The sequence below is a fragment of the Lytechinus pictus genome, chromosome 12, assembly GCF_037042905.1.
Source record: "Lytechinus pictus isolate F3 Inbred chromosome 12, Lp3.0, whole genome shotgun sequence".
Taxonomy (NCBI): domain Eukaryota; kingdom Metazoa; phylum Echinodermata; class Echinoidea; order Temnopleuroida; family Toxopneustidae; genus Lytechinus; species Lytechinus pictus.
In genome coordinates, this window is record NC_087256.1 from 24,397,213 (window position 1) to 24,421,840 (window position 24,628).

The 24,628-nt window shown below is 37.3% G+C and overlaps 1 protein-coding gene across 1 annotated transcript; it reads left to right on the forward strand.

The window, feature by feature from the left end:
- Positions 1-5,728: 5,728 nt before the first annotated feature.
- On the forward strand, positions 5,729-12,526 carry LOC135156076 (vacuolar protein sorting-associated protein 51 homolog). Its single transcript, XM_064107194.1, has 5 exons — positions 5,729-5,802; positions 9,221-9,447; positions 10,064-10,149; positions 11,183-11,338; positions 12,449-12,526. The coding sequence occupies exons 2-5, from the start codon at positions 9,228-9,230 to the stop codon at positions 12,524-12,526; spliced, it is 540 nt and encodes a 179-aa protein (XP_063963264.1). The 5' UTR covers positions 5,729-5,802; positions 9,221-9,227.
- Positions 12,527-24,628: the final 12,102 nt, after the last annotated feature.

Below are 24,628 nucleotides of genomic sequence, written 5' to 3' on the forward strand. Positions count from 1 at the left end.
AATCAGCACTCGTAGTGCAGTCACTATACAAGCACTGTAAGTGCTAAATTAGCACTTCAGTTTTTACAGTGTATTTGGAAGAAAAAAATGTTCGTTCTCCTCGCTGTCTCGGTTACATATATGATTTCGAACTTATTCCAAAAATTATGGATTAAAGGGACTGCTGACCTGTTTTATGTTGTTCTTTAAGAGTTTTGAAATAGACTCATCATATAGCTTCAATTTTACATCCCTCGTCCTCATGCTTCTCATGAACATTCAGATTAGTTTAGAAAATATCTCCTTTTCAGTAGAAATTCGTAATAGGTCAAGGTGACCGATTTTTCAGGGATCGAGTCGGTATATACAGTATATATAGCCTGTATGATGCATAGACCTCGAAATAGATGGCGCAACATCAGGGCTTAAATGACGAATGAATCATCAGCTTTAATTAAGAAAGGGTTTTGTCTCTCAGCCTTTCTTTGGATCATTAAGCCTATCAATATTTCATCATCCTCAAAACGAACCAAAGACTTGGAATTCTTTTTCCGACCGGCTCGACCTTCACACAAAGTTATAAATTATATGATAATCATTATACGCTGATTATTTGGAGAAATGAAACAGAATGCTCGCTCTTTCACCTTTCCCTCTTTTCGACCTTCTTATTTTAAGAGGTCGTACAAAATTAAAAGAATTATTTAGGCCCCGATTTAGGCATTAATATTTTTCTGTGACATGGGAAAAAGCACTTCTTTCAAGATATAATTTTGACTTTATAAACATGCCACAAAAATTTACCCAAAAAATGATTAATTTGAAAAGGGTCAATGTAACCAAAGAGATTAGGCACGTGCATGGCAATATGAGGCCGAAAGGGTGAATGAGTAGGATATTTTCCGTCCTAAAACCTCTTCAGAACTCGTTTGACATAATTTGATAAGCGGTTCTACTTGAAGGCCAAAAATTTAATTCTAAAATCAAATTTTACAGACTGTCCTTTGGTTGAATTACTTTTGTGTTGTTCTATGTCGTATTGTTTTTTTTTTCCTTAACGTAATATATTTTATCAGATTCTGTTCAAATCATGTCCAAATACTTCCTAAGAGCACATTCATACGATTTTACATAATTATATTTATTTAGGTTTTTTTTAAATGATAATGATAAATAATTGCCCTAGAATTCAAATGATCATACGAGCATTAATAGCATCGACGGAACCATAGCAACCATTTTGGTGACATTTGCTCCGGTGTTAATATCTTAGAGGGCATAGGGTTAGAGTTGGAAATTTAATTGAGTTCTGGGTTTGAATAAGGATTAGAGTTTATTCAATATTGGAGGTTAGGTTTTATGTTTGGCTTAACGTGCAAATTTTCCATCTGAGCAATTGTCGCCGGAGCAAATGTCATGGAACCTCTATTTCATTAATTTTGGTTCACTTCTCCCTTGTTTTTACCCATGTCTTCCTACATGACCGAAAGAGGCCAAATTGTCTCTAGACATGTTGGGGTCGCCATTTCTTATGAATAAATCTGCCCCATGCATTCCCCCCATCCCGCGCACCTTGAATGTAATTATAACCATATCATACTTAAAAACAAACAAAAAATTATACAAATATGAATTTTGCACAAGCACAAGGCAGTGCTACATACCATTTTAATTGATGAATGCAATAGCCTAATATTTTTTTTAGAAAAACTGGTTTCAATTCTCCCTTTGAAAATGTATATCAAATTACATTTTTTAAATCATTTGTAAGATTAACGAGTGTTGCCAAACTCATATCGTACATTGCGTGTCAGCATCATTCAGATCCTCTTTTATAATAGTTTTAAGTGAATATTCACCAAAGAGGGGATTTCTTTTTATACGGAATTGATTGTTTCCAAACTATTTATACACCTTTACTGAGAAATTCAAAGATATGACATATAAAGAGTGATAAATGGATTTTGTTTTGTGTGAATGTTGTGTGTACACACAAAGTCAACGTTCTTTATGGAATTTGGTTCACATAAAGGACATTATTGTTATACCCATATCCAAGTTGGTTTGAATAATACGAGCAAACTAAAAAAAGGGTTAATATATCGGGGCTAGCTTATTAAAATTTTAACGTTTTAATAAAACCTTTTGACATCCAATTTGGGTGAATATTTTACTGTTGTGCGTGTTGTTAATTTTGCTCTTTTGATTCAAATCAAGATAATGTTGGGGTGGACAAGGCCTTTGAAAATAATCATCTGCGTTTCTAGATGAATGCCTAAGTGAAACACTAGCTAAGCAATGGCAATGATGTTCTACTGCGTATTCGCATTGAAAGCTTCAATTACTAATCACTACTCTATCGTTGATGGCGCTAAGTATAAAAGTAGAGAAAGTTATATTCATCTCGAACTGTTCTTTTTATTTTTGTTCAGTTTTGGAATAGTTTGACCTGGAAATCGAATTTACACGTTCAATATGAGTTCAAGTTTATGAGCCCTCAAATACATACATACTTGCTAACACTTGAACATTTATATAGCGCTTCTTCACGTATAAACATGCTCAAAGCGCTTTACAATATAGCACAGTTAATAATTTTATTCGTTAATTCAGATGCTTACAACATATAAAGTGTTTGTCACATAGAAAATAAATGTGTTTTTAGCTTGTTTCTTATCTTAATTATACAGAAGGATACAAACGGATATTTTCAGGGAGACTATCCCAAAAGCTGGGACCAGTGAAACTTATAAATTGTTGACTTTTCTTGGAGTTCATTCTGGGAGCATGTAAAAAAATGTGAGTCTGTTCTAGAAGGCAATGAGTAGTGACTTTGTTGAACTGAATAAAGCAAGGTTAGCATGAAATGTATAATTCATGAATTCAATAGTATTTTTAGAATAAACATTTATAGTCAAGTACCCTAGGGTGTCGGATGGTCTTTGGAAATCGTGGCCCTAATAAAAAATGGCACTTCTTGGAGTAAAAGTAGGGCGCCTATAGATGCAAACAATGCGGAAATACCAATTTGATAATTTTCGACACTTATTTGTCCTGGTTCCAGATAAATAATGTAAAATGATGCCTTCCAATTAATGTGATATACAAACGCCCATTCCACGTTGCCGTAGCTAGTTTGATGATTGGGGAACAAGAAGAAAACCAAAGTCTCGATCCCGTGGCCTTACGCAGCGGGCAGCAGGGGACAGTTACCCCCCCCCCCCCCAGTAATTTGGAAAATTTCTTTCTTGAAAATTCTTCACAAAACTCACTAAAAGTATGCACAAAATCTTTCAATTTCACTTAAATTACAAAGTGCAAAAAGCCCTAATATACAAGCTCGGTGGCTTCGCTCCCTCGTTTTTATTAGTTGTTTTTAAAGTTTTTTTTTTTTTTTTTACGCAGCCTGCCCCCCCCCCCCCCCGGTTAAAAATAAACTTATAAGTACGGCGTTGTTCAATCCATTCCCTTTAGACCTTTTCTTTAAAAAGTCAAAAAGGGGCCTAAGCTTTCGATCCTAGCAGAATCTTCGTCGGAGGCAAAATGACAAACATATAAAGTGGAACAACCATAATATAGACCACAAACAAGCTACAGCAACACTAGAAACAAGGAGACAAAAGGGGCATTAGTGAGTAGAGAAGACCAATCAGGTTAGTGAAGGGGATGAAAGAAAAGGAGTATAGAGGCAGACACAAAGGGGAGTTAGTGTAAGTAAGGCCAAGAGGGATTAAGATAATGAGGCAGGCAACATCAAACAGGATCTGGAACAAAACAGTGATAGAGGGATGAATAACTAGAGAATTAGTGAGAGGTGGGTCAAACAGGTTACAAAGAAAGGCATAATAAACTGGTGCATAAGAGTGGGGGGAAAAGGGAAAAGAATGGGGAACAACTGATAATGTGCAAAAGACAAATAAGTATATATGATAAAGCATTAAACAAACTAAGAGAAGAAGGTAAGTGTAAATATGTATCTATAAGTGATATGTATATAAATATATCCAAAAAAGAAATGTATATGAAAAAATATAAATGCACATATGGTGTAACTGATATTGTAATCCGCTAGGTGTGACGGGAAAAAAACATAGGACTATACAGTAGGAAAAAAAACACCTGTATATGTGAAAAAGAGGAAGCAAATTGCCTAAAAGGTAAAAGCAAATATAGAAAATAGGGGGTGTATTATGAAGAATCCATAGTATACATGTAAATAAGCAAATGTGGTAAATCTAAAAGAGGTGAGTGGAGAAAAAAATATATATATATAATAATTATTATATCGCCTGAATAAGAAAGGAAAAATTGGAGCTGAGCTTGTATGAGATATGGGAGGAAAGTAGAGGAAGAAACTATAATGTAACTATTCAAAAGAGCTGAGGGGAAAGTGAACTTTCTGACGTAAAATTCAATGTTTATGTGGGGGCGTCGTGGTCTTGTGGTTATGACTCTCGTCTTTTAATCTGAGGGACGTGGGTTCGAATCCTAGCCATGGCGTGATTTCCTTCAGGGCATTGTATTGGACTCGATCAACCCAGGTCCGGGTGACGGAATGGTTACCAGGTAGGAAGGAATTCCTTGAACGCTTGAGCGCCTAGCTAGCCTAGAAAGTGGCTACCCTGGGTAGATAATCAGTTATTATTAATATCAATGTTCATTATAATGCTTTATATTCCCCTTCATAATAATTACATTTCAACCGGTCAAGGAATTTGGGGTGAAAGTACTTCCTCGTAAGGCCATATCACTGTCCCCCACACCCTCCGTGGCCTGCTTCCATTGTCAGTATTTTTTTCTCTCGACCAAGAAAATAAAGAACAGAATAAAATGAAATGGAAAAGGATAAAATACGATTTTCTGAGTAATTAAAATCTATCACAAAAATTATATTCATTGTATTATAAGGGTCGAAATTGTGGATCGCTGGCTTTGCTCACTCGCAGATTTTTAGAAAAATTTGTTCCATACAACGTCTGGTGCTTTAGAATTTCTGATTCATTACGCCAGTGACGTACAGATGGGGGCTTGGGGTGCTTGTCCCCCCCAAAAAAAAATGACGATTGAGAAAAAAAATGAAAAGGAAAGAGAGAAGGATAAAATATGATATTATTTTCTGAATATTTTTATTATGTCACAATCACAAAATTTGATTTTTGTAATAACAATGTCAAAAATTTTGCTCGCTCGCTTCACATTCTTGCAACTTTTGATAAATATTGCCCGATACGCAATATCTAGCCCCCTCAAAAATTTGGCTCATTGCGCCACTGCATTACGCTTCTGGCTGCAACTGTTAAGGAGTCATATCACATACACATGTATGAAAATATGAAATCATTATGATTTCATGTAATAACATAAGAAGAAAGAAAGTGGGGACATGACATCATCAGACCACCTAATGAATATTCGTGACAGTGTGGATATAACTGTTTTGACAAAATATAAGTAGACTTAAGAATTTAATAGATTTTGATGAGGTTTTCAGCATGTTGTGGTCTTTTTTTTTCTTTATTTAGATTTGATTATATCAGCCCAGCTAGAATACCCCTTTTTGTAAAGAGAAAAATTAATATACATAATGGCTTTTACGAACTACCGTTACTGATACTTACGAATCTAGCTTCTTCTTGTTGTTATTCTTTTATTGGTTTGGTTGCATTCAACTATTATCGCCATTGCGAGCGGCAACCTTGCTGAAAATCTCCGTGTGTTTTTCCATTTTTATTTGCATGCTGCACAACACCGTGAACATTATTTATAGTGGACTTCCCCCGATGGGAGCAGTCGAATTTTAGATAATGAATGGTTTATAATATTGTAAGTTTTAAGCATTTGTTTGTGAATATTTAATATCTATAATATTTGGCATTCAGCGATGCTGAAGTATAATCATAAATTCGAATAGTTTAGTCGAATTATTGAAGTGAGAATGTTTCTGTGAGTGTGACTGTGATCAGTGCAGTGCCACTGCCAGCAGTGTGCTGTACCGGTACGTACCGAGCAGGTGCCAGGCAGTAGCTGCACCATCCGCTGTTGGGGCGGGGCTCCGTTCCCCCTAACCCAGAGAGCTCCCGCCCGCGCAGCGGGCGGGAGCCCAGAAGCTTACCGTGTATTTTACCATTGTCACCGGACTAGGGTGATTTATGGTCTAAATATTTCTCCAAATGAATTGTGAAAACAGAAAGTATACAATTACCACGATTATATGGATGAAGGTCTAACGAGTGGCAGATTCCTGACATCTGGGCACAGTCTGGAACCTCAAAAAAACGAAAAGTTCTCTCCTTCTACCCCGTCTCGATCGGCCATTTTTGTTAAAAATCGTAACAAAATGGCCGATCGAGACTGGGTAGAAGGAGAGAACTTTTCGTTTTTTTGAGGTTCCAGACTGTGCCCAGATGTCAGGAATCTGCCACTCGTTAGACCTTCATCCATATAATCGTGGTAATTGTATACTTTCCGTTTTCACAATTCATTTGGAGAAATATTTAGACCATAAATCACCCTAGTCCGGTGACAATGGTAAAATACACGGTAAGCTTCTGGGCTCCCGCCCCTGCGCGGGCGGGAGCTCTCTGGGTTACGTTCCCCCGTGATGTTCGTGCAGGCTCCACGGGCCCGTTTCTCAACACCGTCATAAGTCTAACTTCTTGACTAAATCGGAGATAGTGAGCTACTTGTCCGCTTACCGTTTCACGAAGCCCTCTTTGCCAATATCGGGGACAACAACCTGACCAAATATTTGACACCTCCGAACCTGTCATAACTTCTTTCTTGATGACGTAGTCGTAGGTCGTAGTGATATCACGTGGGTAGACTATGACATGCAATAGTGCCTGGAAATTTGAAAATTATAATCTTACGTAATCAATCATAGAGGTTGAAATTTACATCACAAAACAAGTGGGATAATGCATTCAATGATAATTGTAATACAAAGAAACTATAAAAGCTGTTGGTAAAATGCCATGTTGTTGTTGTTGTTCGTTGTGGGTCGTTTCCACACCCAAATGATCTCCTAGTCGGTATACTCTCAGTGTGCCACAAAGGTCAAAGCCATTCACTTTGAAATAGATAAAGATTCTACCACGAGTCACGTCAGGCCATCCATAACTTGACTCGTATTTGTCGTTTTCAGACCCCTATTAACATCTGGATAAATTCTATCTCTAATTTATGCATATAATATGTCAAATCGTATGATTCTGTATCAAAGATTTAAAAAGATATTGTTAAACTATATTTTGATGATGTTTGGAATCGTAAAAGACCGTATAATTATCATCATTTTACAAAGAAAACCGTTATGGTTTACTTTCGTAAACTATTAAAATTGGATATCCCGGGGGTACCCATCTCAACGTCCACATGTGATTTTTAGTCATGAAATGAATTGTTCATAATTTAATTTTCTCGGCAATTGAATGCTCCAGTCTTCATGGTTTAAGTATGTATGATGCATAATTTACCTGCGCTATTATTTTGAAAAGATGTATTTCCAAATTTATCACAATATTTGCAATTTTTCATAATTTTTCTTTTTGAAAATTATGCTATTTTGTGACTAAGGCTACGTCTCGTCTGCTCTTTTTACCAATTGTATCGATATCAAGGTATTCTAGTTAGGAAGCCTTTCGTGAAACGGGTTTAGTTAGATTGGAACTAACTCCGTGGTTAGTGGATAAAGATACGACTAACTTGTCCAGGTGTTGAGAAACAGGCCCCACTTCACTACCGCTACACTACGCTCCACCTACCCCGAACCTCAAGTCGGTGAACTCGTTCGGATACTCTGAGTGGCAAAGGTGGGAAAAAAAGCATATTTATTGTAAAAATTATCCCCAAAAAGACATCAACAATAAATAAAAGCTTAATTTCTTACTCTACACCCTTATTTCACTGCATATCCATCCTCCGGTTATCCTCAAAACTGGTGATTTAGAGCCAGTATCTAATTCCTCACACGTATTATTCACGGCCGAATTCAAAACATCACATGCGAGGGTCGGAGGTCAAACAGCATGAATATTTATATTATATTGGATGGCTCAGAATGGAATACCAGAAATATTCCAAGAGTTTGGGAAAATATTCCACGAATCAGTGGAATATTTGGGGGTTAGGAGAATTTTGGTTTAGAACTAAGGTCATCAGAAAAAAATTGACTTCAAAATCTAACTTCTACTTGCATAATCTGACTTTAGTCTTTCAAACAGAAGGTTGTAGGGTCAGATCCTAGCCATGGGGCACGTTTTTCATCCAGCAAGAAATCTATACACATTGTGCTGCACCTGACCCAGGTGAGATGAATAAATACCTGACAGGATTATGTCCTTAACCCTATAGCACCTGAACCGCCCGAGACCGCCCTTCCTATTACACACTGAACCGCCCGTACGTTTTCTTTGCGCCATAGTATCTCTTGTCTATGATTTACCGTGGTAATATTGCGTGTGCATACCGTATAGGTTGGCTGCTATATAGATCTGCATAGAAAAGTGTATGCTCCTATTGAGTATAATAGAGAAAAACCGATTGACATGCATCGGTGTATAGCAAGTTCCAGACTGTTGCGCAGTCGATCTCAGCAAAGATGGCTGCGTCCATGTCTCGGAAAACCACTTACTTCGCCGAAGAAGCTCTGGCGTTGCTATATGTTCATCAAAACGTTGAATATCACACAGAGTGACATCTAGATGTGAGTTGGAATTAATTTTTGACATATTTGATCCAAGATTTGGCGAAAACTTTAGTATTCTGTCAGTGATACTTTACATTTTTTTGAAGGCGTGGGACTGGGGCGGCTGAAACCCGAACTTTTGGTTTTTTTTCTTCTCGCTCTGCAAACGATTGTCAAAGGTCAATATTCGTACATCTGATTGAACTTTGCCATGTACCATTCTATTCAACAGGTCCTATGCTACAAAATAAATATAACTTGTAATGAACAAAAGTAAATTTATAAAAAACTATTTCAATTTGTTTGGAACAATGCCTACTTATTACCAGTTTTATTGTTTCCTCCAGTGAGTAATTGCCATTATGCATAGGAATCTGTAGGTGCTATAGGGTTAAATGCACCAAGTGCTGCTGGAAAAGCCATAGCTAAAGCCGGGGTACAGGTGTAATTATATTTTCGCTCTGGCAAAAGGCGCTATATATTTTTTTTATTATTTTTACTATTATTAGTAGTATAATCTGTAATTGTGATTATCATTTTCATGATTTCATCAAGGTACACAATGAGTGAGGGATCGTCAGAGGGCGGGGCGGCAAAGTCTCGGAAGAAACACGGCATGCTGAAGATGTACTACGGTCTCGACGACCAACAGGAGAAGCCGTCCAACATGAACCCTACGGACATCAACGGCGCTTACTTTAATCCAGAGGTATATCTTACAATGATCATGAAGGAAAAGAGACTCAACGATCTCATCGATAAAGAAGCCGAGATGGTCAAACGTGAGTCTGTCTATTGAACATCATTCAATGAATTTTAACCTTTTTTTTTTTTTTTTTGGATGATCTGCCATGTCAAAGTCATTGAAGAATTTGTTGTAACAATAACAAATTGAAAATGTATACATAGCTAGAAGTTCCTTACACATAATCCCACCAGAGGATCCAGGTCTTTATGAAGCAAATTTGTAATGGTAGTTGGGGTAATTCTCACTGACATTACTCAACAGTATTTTATGTTTCTTATCTTGCCTTCAAACTGTTTAGGGCTTTGAAAGAATATCAGTTCTAACTTGGTATTTCTGTTGTTAATTCCCTGCAATTATTTTTCCAAAGTTTTGTGAAAAGTTACTGTGTGTAAAAGATCTTTTGAAATCTGAGCTTACATTATTTTCTTAAATAGAATTGAAACGCCAGAATTTTGTGTCATTTATCGATACACCTACATTTACCTTTTTCTCCCCCCCCCCCAAAAAAAAAAGAATGTCAACCAACATGTTTTCTACTCACATGTATTATCTACATTACATGTAGATGATTCACAGGAAATATGCAGTACTTTTGAATTTAGTTTTTGGGGTACAAATTAAGCATGCATTACATTTCATCCTCTTTCCAGAAATCCGCTCATTAGACAGCGACATGCAGACCTTAGTCTATGAGAACTACAATAAATTCATCAGCGCTACAGACACTATACGAAAGGTAACACCAAAATTATCACAGTAAAGCCCATGGCACAATACGCAATGCGATCGCACTGAGACCCAATTACAAGTTGAAAATCGCATCTCAATGCAGTCTTGTTGCAGGCCAGCGCAATGTCTGAGATTCAATCTCCGATCCTACTGCAAAAAAAAGCAGGTTGCATTTGCAGCACGCTGTAGTTTGGTGCACACTCTGTGATTTTGTAGCTATCGGATCTTGGTGCAACCATGTCGCATAGCATGCGCTGGGCTTAAATGTCTCTTTGGTGAGCAATATGAATATTGATCTCTTAGAGGTGTTTGTGAAAAACAACAATATGGAGGAACCTGTAATGCTAAACTCTATACACATGGGCCCCATCTTACAAAGAGTTACGTTTGATCGAATCAATCGTAACTCTGGAAATCCATCAGTGTCATAATTTTTTCTACCGGAAATTTGCACAATGTCCTTTGTTAACAAAGAGAAGCACAGTTAATTTTCAAGAAAACAATGAATGTATGAATATACTTCATAGTTAGAAAATATTTTGAACAAACATGCATAAAAGATGTTGACCTTGCTGGCCGTCCATAGTTGTGATTGATTGGATCAATCACAACTCTTTGTAAGACTGGGCCCTGGTCAGCATTTCATGAAACGAACAGTCAATGATATTCACTGACAACTGTTGTAAGTTACTGAAATCCATGCATCTGATTGGCTCAGAACAAATAATAGCTTCATTGGTATCAAATTGTATGGTTTTCATATTATTAGTCTTGAAATTTATTGATTGTATTTAAGTCAATAAACTGAATGGCGACTGACTGGAATATTCCCCAGGGAGTGGAGGGTGTGCACATATTGTGTGCGGGAATGACTGATGGAATTCGATGACCCGGGGTAATAATATATCTTTAAAGCGCTTAGACACCTCGTTCCGATGTAGTAAGCGCTATATAAAAGCGGATTATTATTATTATCATAATTAAGTAAAATTTGATGTTTGGGGTGTTGGATTTCATTGTGGTTCTGGTTCTGATCTTAGATGAAAACTGATTTTAAGAAAATGGAAGAAGAGATGGATCGCTTAGCAACCAACATGGATACCATTGCCGACTTCAGTGAGAAGATCAGCTCGACGTTGCAGGAAAGAAGAGCTCAGATCACCAAGTTGAGCGGTGTTCATTCACTCCTCAAAAAGGTAGGTAACCATTTCTTGTTAAAGAGGTAAAAGAAAATAATTGCTGCAAACTATGTTTTCATGAGGTAGCTTTTAATATCAAGGTTAATTACCACCATATTTTTATAGATCTAGATCTGGTACATTGAAATCAACTTATTTTTTTAAACTCATGAAATCTTAGCTGAAAACCGATAATTCTGATGATAACTAACACAAAAAGAAATATGTGGGACAGTGCATTGATATTGCTTGGAAAAATATCTGACATTTTATGGAATTTCATGCTTATTTTGCTCATTTCTCAGCAATTATACATATTTTCCAATTGGCACATATTTTTTTATTTATACATACAAACACTTGGGTGGTCATTTTATTAGGTTTTGTTCGAACTCCTTTTGAGATCGTTACCACAACTGGTATTTATCTTTAATTGCTCATTGAATACATGTACGTTATTCTTAAAGGAAGATGTGTTCACCTCAAAACATTGTGTGCATTCCATTCACAACAGATTATAAATTTAGTTTCTAAATGTTTTTTTAAAGCTCTTTGTTAAACATGTTTTCATTTTCAAACAGCTAAGTTTATAGTTACTGGACAAATGCAATGTTTACGAAGTGCATCGTTACTATGCAGTATATAAGCTCTGAAGAAGTGATATGATGTAATATATTTCATCCTTTGGTAACAGTGTTTTATTGTTATTTAAAATAGCCCTTTGAGTGCTTACTAATAACATATTTGTAATTAGATATTAGAAAACTACCTACAAAGATTATATCCTGAAATTTGTCATCTCATTATATGCCTGATATTGCAGATATTGAGCACCCAATTGAAATCAACTTAGAATGAAAATCTATAAATTACTTCAATAAAACACACTTTTAAATTACATCCTTTCACTTTTAAACCATACTGTTCTAGGGCACATGCATTCGCATTATCTTCTTATGAAGTGGAATATATACCTGCACTTGGATTTACCAATAACGATAAGCTTTAAACCAGTGGCCATAATATTTGATATACATTGTCAGTATGTGATACTATTACATCACTGTAAGCTTCAATGGGATTTCCAACAATTTGCAATTTATATCAAAATTTTAATTCACTCCACAGTTGCAGTTCTTATTTGAGCTTCCTGCCAGACTCAATAAATGCATCTCAATGAAAGCTTACAGTCAAGCTGTCAGGTGAGTTTATAACTCAATGGCATTTTAACATTACCCATTGACCGGCTAAATGTGATGGTCCTTTTATTAGGCCAAAACCATACTGAATATTGTACCAAAGTGTGATATATATTTATTTTTTTTAAGAAACAGGTTGGCATTTCATTTTTTTATATCATACAACTAGTATCTTTGGGATGAAAAACGTCCTCGACCCAAATTAGGTTAGAAAAAAAATTAGAACCAGGTCAATAATATGTGACCTGCCACCCCAAAACCAGCAATAAGTCGACCCAAATGAATATTGAGATTTTTATTGGGCTTGAAAATTCATTTTCTAAGCTTTGAAATGATATATGATATGTTAAAATTGACCAACAATAAGGCGGGACGTCAATATCCGGGAGGGGTGTGCAAACGCGTTTGCACGCCCTCATTACTTTTCATGCACGGGCTTGCACGCCACGAAGTTAATGAGGTTGAATTTGCATATCAATAGAGCACCCTTGCGATCATCGCGGAGTGACATAACGAGCCCGTGCAGTCGCGTTCTGGCACTTCTATTGTTCCCGGGCATTGGGCTGGCAAGCCTAGAGGAATTTATTGGCGCGTGTAGAGAAGTTCCATACCTCAATTGTTTGCCGTGAAATGTTGTGAGGGTGCAACTACTATAGTATAATGAATGACGATGTGTGCCGTAATTAATTGGTTGGAAGGCGTGACAAGTATTCAAAGGGACAAGAACCTGGACGCAAAAATTTTGCTCCGGCGAATCGCTTATTCATGCTTACACCTTCGTCACATTTGCTATACGGCGGCCGTACGGCGAGTCAATAACAGCCGTTTTAACATTTTATGTACGAGCTACATAATGTGGTTTGTATAAAAATGAATAAAACGGCTGCATTCGACTCGCCGTACGGCCGCCCTAGAGCAAATGTGACCAAGGTATTAGTACCTGATGATGTGAGCTTCCAAAAATATGTATATAATTCCCGTAAATTCCTGACAAAGATGGAAAGGGAAATAAATTTTGTTTGGGCTACCAGCGGAAGTAAAATGCGATCCGTCAAAGCGTTCGATCAACCGCGGCGACCGCGCACAACGTCTACAGGCGCTGGACCCACTGAATCAGCTTGCAGAGCTCTGTTCGCTCCTGAAGATGTGACTACAACCGTGCCTATAATAATTCAAAAAGCGCTGACAAATACGGCCGCATTGTCACTTGTACGTGATTCCTCCGAATTAGTCCTCAGAAAAGTTTAGTCACGACTCAGTATCGTTCTTGCGGTATACCCGCACGCTTAATATCAGTTTAATAGATACCATGTGCGCGCAAGCATACACAATACAAGGTACTTGAGGCAGAGCTTTGCCGCTATGAAACAAAATTCTCTTTACGCTACGTATAGCTCCAATAGCTCTAGCTTTTGCAGTAGCGTACGCAGAATTTTTGAAAGGTAGAGTTCGAGTTCAATGAAAATTTGACAGAGGTTTTCACTCCCCCCCCCCATTAGGTCTTTACATAACAAAAAAATTACAAGCAATTTTTCTTTAATCTAAGTGGAGGGGGGGGGGTGAACTCCTGCAACATTCCCTGACCTTACCTCGGTCATTAGTGGGTTTTCGCCCAGCGTCGTACGACGCTATCTACGACGTAGAACGATCTCTTTGTTCGTGCGTCCGTCGCGCTCAACTCTCGCTTGTAAGCAGTTTCGCAAATCGCTGAACGCGGCCGGATCGACCGGCTGGCATGGTTGGCATGTAATGTTGACACGCCAACATGTGCATTGTATATGTTCCTACTATGTGCACACAACTGGCAGTGCCATGTGTCTTGCAGTCGCGTCGTCGACCGAGCCATGCAACGGCTTTTCAATCATATTTCAATAATCATACTCGTTTAAACTTCTACTGTAACATTTTGAAATTATACTTAGCTTGATTTTAGTATAATTGAAATGGTACTCACCGAAAAACTCGCATTCGAGTCCATGTTTTGAAGCTTTCAGCTATCAGTGTAGTCAGAGTAGAGTACAACATGTGCATGCACGCGATGGGCGAATGTGTTTACATCGATCGGCTCAGCTTGCTCGCTCTACAAGCGATCTGATTGGCTGTTGACGGCTGTTGACAAATCCTACGTTCTAATGCGGACGCCCGCTAATTTGCGGAAGAACCGTCCGTGATTTGAGCTCAAGAACGCTCGGGCCTCTGTTTCCATGAAAGTTGGCGATTTTTGCACACGTACGTTCTACGTCGTACGACGCTGGGCGAAAACCCACTATTTTTGCTCTATGACGGCCGTGCGGCGAGTCAAAAACAACCGTTTTAACATTTTTTTTTGTAATAGCTACAAACACGTGGTCTGAATAAAAATGGATAAAACAGGTGTTTCCGACTCACCGTACGGCCGCCGTAGAGCAAATATGACCGAGGCATTAGGAACGCAAAATCATGAGGATGGAAACTTGGATAAAGCAATGTTCATTATTCAATATTTGTTATGACTTCTCTTAATATCATGAAATGGCTGAGCAAATTACTTGTATATTTCTTAAAATAACTCAAAATGATGAAGAAACGAGTATTGATTTGAAATTATGAAATGATGAAGATTGACTTGCATTTTTACATTACAAATTTTTATTTTGCTTCTCAAATGGGGGCATGGACCGACTGTGCCCCCCCCCCGCCTGCATCCTCCAATGCTCATGGGTACTAGCATTCGTATTTATGCATACAACTTATTGAAATCCTCATCCATTCCCATTTCCCAGTCATGTTCAGTTCTTAATCTCCTTTGTTATTCGTTCTTTGAGTAGTTCGTAGTGGTCAAGAATTTGTTTAAATTATTCTCAAGACCCCAATGCACTTGAGTTACTTCGTTTTAGGAAAGATAACTCTTAAAGTCCCTTTGAAGCTTTGAAGTGAATGCCCCGGAGCGACTTGAATGGGTTCGATTAACTACACCGTCTCGCACGTGTTGCGAACAAAGAAGGTGTGAAAATTACAATTAACAACTAACAATAGGAAGAATCCGTTTCAACTGAAGTTACGCAACGATCTCTGATAATCTCTAATTGTGCTTTCTTGACCCCAATGAATCCTCCCAAACCACATTGTCCAATGACGGAACTACTACAAGTAGTCAGCGTTTGTGAAAACGGAATGATGATCGAGGATGATATAATGGTGATGGTAATAATGATGTTGGTGTTAATGAAGAAGGATAAGGAGGATGAGGATGAAAGCGGTGGTAATGATGATGACGATAATAACATTTTTTTGTTTTTTAATCTATAAACATAATGATGTGTGAATAAAAAAAGACATTATGATCGTGATGATGACATCGAAAAGAAAGGTAATGATGGCTGATTATGATAATGGTGATGATTATGATTGTAATCCCAACGATGATGGCAATGACAAGAATGGTGATAATAATAATTATAATGTTGTTATAATGGTGATGGTAATAATGATCGTAATTGATAACGAGAATATTTATTACGACAAGATTGATGATTATGGTAGCAATATAGTGATGATCAGAGGATAATATTTTGCTGTGGGGGACAATAATGATGCACCCTATGAACAAAGGATATATCCTCTGCTCCGCCGCCCGCGGTGATGATTTATTAATGTTTTATGATGAATTTATTAATGTTTTATGATGATGACGGTGATAATGACAGTGATGAAGGTGCTGAGATTAATTATGATAATAATCCTAGTTTTGATGATTACAATGATTATGATTATGGCGATTGTGATGGCATGACAGTGGGGGAAGGGGCATGCTTGTCGAGATTGAATTTCATTTGAAAATTAAAAGTGTTTCTCACCAAGGCGAACTTCTACTTCAAGCTAATTACGGAGCTGCAACTCTCTTTAGTTGGTTCGAGATTCGACCCACGAACCTCATATACAGAGAACGAATGATCAATAACCAGGTAACATAATGGTATACGATGTCAATTATGGACGAATTTTTCTCTTTTATTATGTCTATTTATCGTATGGTTGACATCACAATGAGGCAAAATTTGATTGCATGGTGACTTCTTAAAAAAAATCCTAAGTTTGGGATTTTTAAGGGGAAGGTAACACTTATGCTGGATTTTCCCCAACAAATATGATTTTTGAATCTTGTAAGAATGATGGTTGAGTGAACAGGAATTGTAAATTTAGTGTAGCCTATTCATCTTGTAGACCTAAGCAGTGTGTTTTGTGAGTCGGAGTAATGTGATGGTACCTTTTACAAGCGAGAGGGCGAGATATGGTAAGACTTGGTTGAAAGGGCATTCATCATCTTTTTGTCATTTTACAAATAAAATTCTTATGTATCTCCACCCCCCCCTCAATTTCCCAGACCCCTCTCACTTCCTGGATGGTAGCCTATTCAAAACTTATTTGCCACTGAAGTGACCAGTGGCTGATAGTCATATTTTTCTTCTTTTTATTGAATGATTACCAAGAAATTGACTTGATTATAATTTATGAAATACTTTATTGAAAAACTGAATATTTGATTGATTACATTGCCCATTGAAATAGTTGATTTATTGATAAATTGTTGATTGATAGGAAAAGTTGATGCCCCAATTATCATTATAATTAAATTAACATTCTGCTCTGGACTTCACGCGTACATGACAATAAAAATCTCACCCCCTATTTTCCTGACTCCAATGAACACATTGCTGAGAGCCACATGATAATGTTGAAATGTTGCCCAAGATGTGTAATTTTGTGTAATTTTTGTTCAATTTAATAATTCATGAAACTTGCTTAAACATTCATAACTGGTTGATCAATAATTTATCACAACGCCCTTAACATTGCAAGTTCCAAAGCCAAATTATTTGCCCCTCAAAAACTGACAAAAAATGGAAGGCTAATTCCAGCCCAGCATAATTATCATACCATTTGTTTCAGTAAGCAGTGTTCGCTCAATCGTGATAGTATTTCAACTTTTTGGTGTCATATGAAAGTTGATTTTAATGGCTTCCATAACATGTAAGTCTTTCCCCCCAAAGTGATATCTTTTTTATTTGGCAGCCATTTCAAAAGTGTATAGTTTTTTGTGGGGGCGCACTGTGGTAGTAGAAGGGAATAGTTATAATGCCCGTAAAAGAAAAAAATTATAAAATAACCAGAGAACCAAATAAACGAAAAATCCATACTCCACAACCCGAGCCTCAAAATAGAGGCTCTTCAAAAGTCCGGCAAATGCAGAACTTGCTCTTGTACAAGTGACTCGACCCTGGCCTGGTACTTCTCCAATACCCAGTAGAGTCGAGACGACGCGTCGCGACGGTTGGCCGTGGATCTACCGGTGGTCAACAGGATATAGTGAGATCCAATGCCATCAAGAGGTCAAAAGGCCAATGATACGAATCCATAGGGTTCTATAACGATGACCCAAAGGACAATCGCCCCCTGACATCTACTTCAAGGAAAATATTATCCCCATATTTTTGTCGTCAGGGACTGTTACCCCCTCCCCCCTTACTCTCTTTTTTTCTTCTCTTTTCCTCTCTTCCTCTCTCTCTCTCTTTCTTTTCTTATCTTTCTTCCCATCTTCCTCTCTCTTTAAATATTATTCTCTTCCTTCCTCTTTTTTTCTTCTTCTTTTCCCCCTTTTCCTTATTCTGTTCTTTTCTTTCTTTTCCCTCTTCCACTTTTTTCTCTTTCCCCCTTTACTTCTCCCTTTTTATTTTTCTTTCCTTTCCCTCTTTTTTCTCTTTTAATTGTTTTTTCTTCTCTCCCTCCCCTTCCTCCCTCTCTCTCTCTCTTTCTTCTCTTCTTTCCCCTCTTCCTCTCTCTCTCTTTTTTCTTATCTTTCTTCCCATCTTCCTCTCTATTTAAATATTCTTCTCTTCCTTCCTCTTCTTTTTCCTCCTTTTCCTTTCTCCTTTCTTTTCTTCTTTTCCTTTTCCCTCCTCTTTTTTTACTCTTCTTTCCCCTTTTCTTCTCCATTTTTTTTTTTGTCTTTCCTTTCCCCTTTTTCTTCTCTTTTTTTCTTCTCTTCCTTTCTCCTTCTTACTCTCTTTTCTATTCTCTTCTTTTCCCATCTTCCTCTTTTTTTATTCTCTCCCTTTTCCCCTCTTCCCCCCCTCTTTTTTGAGCTGGGGGTGGGGGGGGTGAGGCAGTTCCCCCTCGGCCCCCCCATGGATCCGCACCTGATAGAACCCCATGGCCTCGTATCATTTGACCTTTGGACCTCTCGATGACATTTGATATATCTGATCATAATTTTACACACACTGCGGACTATCGGACCCGCGGTCTATCGGACCCGCGGTCTATCGGACCCGCGGTCTATCGGACCCGCGGTCTATCGGACCCGCGGTCTATCGGACCCGCGGTCTATCGGACCCGCGGTCTAACGGACCCGCGGTCTATCGGAGCCGCGGTCTATCGGGATGTCCCCGACATTTCAGAAACTTTTTAACATTTGCTAAGATTTGAAGTACACGAGACGACACTCAAAACTTCTTTTCTAAAATCTTGTACCATTATTTGAGAACTCGGTGTAAATACCAATAAATCATGTAATGGACCTCAGCACTCTTCATGTAGTCAGCATGTTCGATTGATACACGTTTGTAAAAAGTAAAACACACACATTAATTATACAATTGATTTATTTGTTTTCTCATGTCTTAAAGATAAAATAGACCTATGTTTTTATCATAAAGACCAGCCGCCATTAACAAATTTAATAAATATCATCCCGTGTCTTTTATTTGATCATGTAATGTTTAGAAACATAGCTGCTGCATAATTAGTGTGATTCATTTTTGTTTTGTCAAAATTATCTCATCGGCGATTCCGTTAAAAATGCCCTATAATGGGACCTATAGAGTTACATGTATATTTGTATTTTACGTGCATTAAAGCCACCGACAAGCTATGAATCGGCTTGGAGAAGACATGCACGCAACTATAATAGAGTCTATAACCATGGACCTACTAGTACACAGTAGTAACATACAGACAATGAGGCATTCAGCATGTTCAGGGTTTCACATTCAAACCGCTATACGCAATCTATAGCGTAACTTCAATTGAAACGGATTTTTCCTATTGTTAGCTGCTTTGTGATTTTCACACCTTCATCCATTGTTCTCAAAACGTGCTAGACGGCGTAATTGACCCAATTCAGGTTCAAGGGGTCGTTATATAGGATCGTTGACTTCAACCAAGGACCTATAGATGTACAGTGCAGGCACATTATGGCCCACTCTAGACCGTTGCATGAAATCACCCGAAATATGTTAAATATTCATGAATGCATAATGAGGGCGCGAAATCTGATGATATTATGGCCTGAAATCTGGACATTTCAAGCACCTTTGTAACTATAAATATGATGCATCAAGTTAATATATTTAATCATTAATGCGAACGCAAACCGTGAGCCAATTTTTTTGATAAACTGTCATGAAAAGGGGATTTCAAGTAGTTTGTTGTATAATCAATATTGAGACATACATAACTCGCCAATCAAAATGCAAGCGTGCAGCGCTAGCTGAGGCGCGATAGCTCAGTCGGTAGAGCGGGGGTTTCGGATTCCGGTGAACCGGGTTCGATTCCCAAGTGGTGCGCTAGTGCCCTTTGGTAAGGCATTTATCCTCATTACCAGGTCCCTCGGAGAGGACCTTAAGCCGTTCGTCCCCTGGTTGCTTGCTCACAGGCATTCGTGCTTTCTTAGCAGTCAGGTAAAACAACCTCGGTATAACCTTGATACGATTTGTCACCTTCAAACAATCTTAAAAGATGTCCTGATAGATCGCAAATAATTATGAAAGGCTACCAACTGACTTCTATTTTGTCTTATTTACGTTTCCAACTTGTCGAGAAAATGCATCTTTAATATTTCTTAACGGATAACAGGGGATCATAACGAAAGGTATATCAAATCTATTTTAACTTGTTGACCCCTAAAAACAGCTTTAAAACATGTTGTGATAGATCGCACACCCATTTGAGACGTTTGTGACTTCTATTGTTTTATTTACGTTTCCAACATCGTCAAGAAAAGACGTATTTAATATTTCTTAACGGAGAACAAGGGATCATAACGAAAGGTATATCAAATCTATTTTAACTTGTTGACCCCTAAAAACAGCTTTAAAACATGTTGTGATAGATCACACACCCATTTGAGACGTTTGTGACTTCTATTGTTTTATTTACGTTTCCAACATCGTCAAGAAAAGACGTATTTAATATTTCTTAACGGAGAACAAGGGATCATAACGAAAGGTATATCAAATCTATTTTAACTTGTTGACACCTAAAAACAATTTTAAAACATGTCCTGATATAGATCGCACACCCATCTGAGATGTGTTTGACTTCTATTCTGTTTTATTTACGTTTCCAACATCGTCAAGAAAAGACGTATTTAATATTTCTTAACGGAGAACAAGGGATCATAACGAAAGGTATATCAAATCTATTTTAACTTGTTGACCCCTGGAAAATTTTTCAATCATGCCCTGATAGATCGCACACCCATCTGAGATGTTTGTGACTTTTATTTTGTTTTATTTACGTTTCCAACATCGTCGAGAAAAGACGTATTTAATATTTCTTAACGGAGAACAAGGGATCATAACGAAAGGTATATCAAATCTATTTTAACTTGTTGACACCTAAAAACAATTTTAAAACATGTCCTGATAGATCGCACACCCATCTGAGATGTTTGTGACTTCTATTTTGTTTTATCTACGTTTCCAACATCGTCGAGAAAAGACGCATTTAATATCTCTTAACGGAGAACAAGGGATCATAACGAAAGGTATATCAAATCTATTTTAACTTGTTGACACCTAAAAACAATTTTAAAACATGTCCTGATAGATCGCACACCCATCTGAGATGTTTGTGACTTCTATTTTGTTTTATCTACGTTTCCAACATCGTCGAGAAAAGACGCATTTAATATCTCTTAACGGAGAACAAGGGATCACAACGAAAGGTATATCAAATATAATTTAACTTGTTGACACCTAAAAACAATTTTAAAACGTGTCCTGATAGATCGCACACCAATTTGAGATGTTTTATTTACGTTTCCAACATCGTCGAGAAAAGACGTATTTAATATTTCTTAACGGAGAACAAGGGATCATAACGAAAGGTATATCAAATCTATTTTAACTTGTTGACACCTAAAAACAATTTTAAAACATGTCCTGATAGATCGCACACCCATCTGAGATGTTTGTGACTTCTATTTTGTTTTATCTACGTTTCCAACATCGTCGAGAAAGACCTATTTAATATTTCTTAACGGAGAACAAGGGATCACAACGAAAGGTATATCAAATATAATTTAACTTGTTGACACCTAAAAACAATTTAAAAACATGTCCTGATAGATCGCACACCCATCTGAGATGTTTGTGACTTCTATTCTGTTTTATTTACGTTTCCAACATCGTCAAGAAAAGACGTATTTAATATTTCTTAACGGAGAACAAGGGATCATAACGAAAGGTATATCAAATCTATTTTAACTTGTTGACACCTAAAAACAATTTTAAAACATGTCCTGATAGATCGCACACCCATCTGAGATGTGTTTGACTTCTATTCTGTTTTATTTACGTTTCCAACATCGTCGAGAAAAGACCTATTTAATATTTCTTTACGGAGAACAGGGGATCATAACGGAAGGTATATCAAATCTATTTTAACTTGTTGACCCCTAAAAACAGCTTTAAAACATGTTGTGATAGATCGCACACCCATTTGAGACGTTTGTGACTTCTATTGTTTTATTTACGTTTCCAACATCGTCAAGAAAAGACGTATTTAATATTTCTTAACGGAGAACAAGGGATCATAACGAAAGGTATATCAAATCTATTTCAACTTGTTGACACCTAAAAACAATTTTAAAACATGTCCTGATAGATCGCACACCCATCTGAGATGTGTTTGACTTCTATTCTGTTTTATTTACGTTTCCAACATCGTCAAGAAAAGACGTATTTAATATTTTTAACGGACAACAAGGGATCAAAACGAAAGGTATATCAAATATATTTTAACTTGTTGACCCCTCGAAAAATATGTATCACCAATAAATATGAGATGCTACCAACTTCTATTTTGTTTTATCGACGTTTCCAACTTTTTCGAGAAAATGCATCTTTAATATTTCTTAACGGAGAATAGGGGATCATAACGGAAGGTATATCAAATCTATTTTAACTTGTTGACCCCTAAAAACAGCTTTAAAACATGTTGTGATAGATCGCACACCCATCTGAGATGTTTGTGACTTCTATTCTGTTTTATTTACGTTTCCAACATCGTCGAGAAAAGACGTATTTAATATTTCTTAACGGAGAACAAGGGATTACAACGAAAGGTATATCAAATATATTTTAACTTGTTGACACCTAAAATCAATTTTAAAACATGTCCTGATAGATCGCAAACTATTCTGAGATGTTTGTTACCTCTATTTTGTTTTACTTTCCTTTCGTCAATTACATTTCGTCATGGAGAACGGGAGTTCATAACGAAAGGCATACAAAATATATTTTCACTCGTTCGCCCCTCAAAACAATTTAAAAGCATGTCCTAATCCGCCACCGTTTTGCTTGCGCGACTCTCGTAAACACGGATTTTTTTTTTTTTTATTGGTACTTTGTACTGGAAGCTAGCCCCAGGCAACCCCTATTCCCCCCTCTCGTAGATCCGCCCGCACCTCACGCGCTGCATTCGCTGCAAAGCTTCGCTGCAAATGTTGATCCGACGTGCACGCCGAACACTGACCTCATTTTATGTGAAGTGTACGCTGGCGCGCTGTGTGTGTGTATGTGTATGTGAACCTGCACTATTCAGTGTATTCTCGTGCGACGCTCCGGCGGATTAGCCAATAGCGATCGAGATAATAATTGCCCCGTTCCCCAGCGTGTACGGATTATGCAAATTAGATTTAATGTAGAATATAACGGTACTTCGTACTAATCTCTTGGAACTCCTTTGCACACTCTCATTATGGAACAATGGCTATGCACGCGTTGGAACGCATTTGGGGTTTTGACGCCTCGCCTAAGCATTACAAGTACTTGATCGAATGCAGAGGAAGTTCAGCAAGAGCTGAAAACAAGGTTTGAAGTTTTGGGTTCACTCAAGCATAAGATGTGCATACTGTGTAATCTCAGTGAAACTTACAAGCAGTCCGAAAAAGTAGTGTCCAAGAAACTCTTGTATCTTTTCTTTTATTCAACTTCACAACTTCACGACAATTTTTTTACAGTATGAAGAAGAAGAATTGCTCTTTCAGATAAGCCATTTTTCTAATTTTTGTTTTTTGGAGACTAAATTACTATTTTGGCTATTTACAGAGAACCTAACCTGGCGACTTATTGGTGGTTTGGGGGTGGTAGGTCACATATGTATTCATGTGGTCATACTACCTCAGGTCTGATGAACCCATTCCTACAAAATTCAAGGCTCTAGATAGAATGACCCATATGTTGCATTCATTTCTGATGACAATGCTTTGTCAGTATCTACTTTGAATTATCCCAGATACTACTCTAAAAGTGCATACACAAGAATCTTGCCACCATGTAACCTGTTTTTATTATTTACATACATGTATATGCGAGCTTCAGTTTCTTATAACTCAATTTTTTGAAGGACCTATTCTTTGGATAATGTACCATATTCTTTAAAAATATGCCGAACCTTCAATTCATTCAAACATTATTACAAATAACATCTTTCAAGTTTGTATTCTTAATTTGCTGTATAATTACGCTATTCTGAATTTACGTGTTAATATTTGTTTTCATTTATGTTATCTGTTTTTGGAATATTAATTATTTTTGTCTTTATAGATGTTGGGTCAACGTTCAATAAGGCTACCTGCTCTTTTTTGTTGGCCCCTCATTCTCATAAATATGTTTTTTGTATGTCATAACAATGTTTTACTTCTATATCTTATGTATGTTTTTCATGTTTGTTTGTGTTTTTTTGAGAATGTAAATGAATTGAATTGAATCTATATGCTACTTGTAGACTTTGTGATGCAAATTCTTTGTCTACATGTATATCTACTTTGATTTCTCTCCCAGAT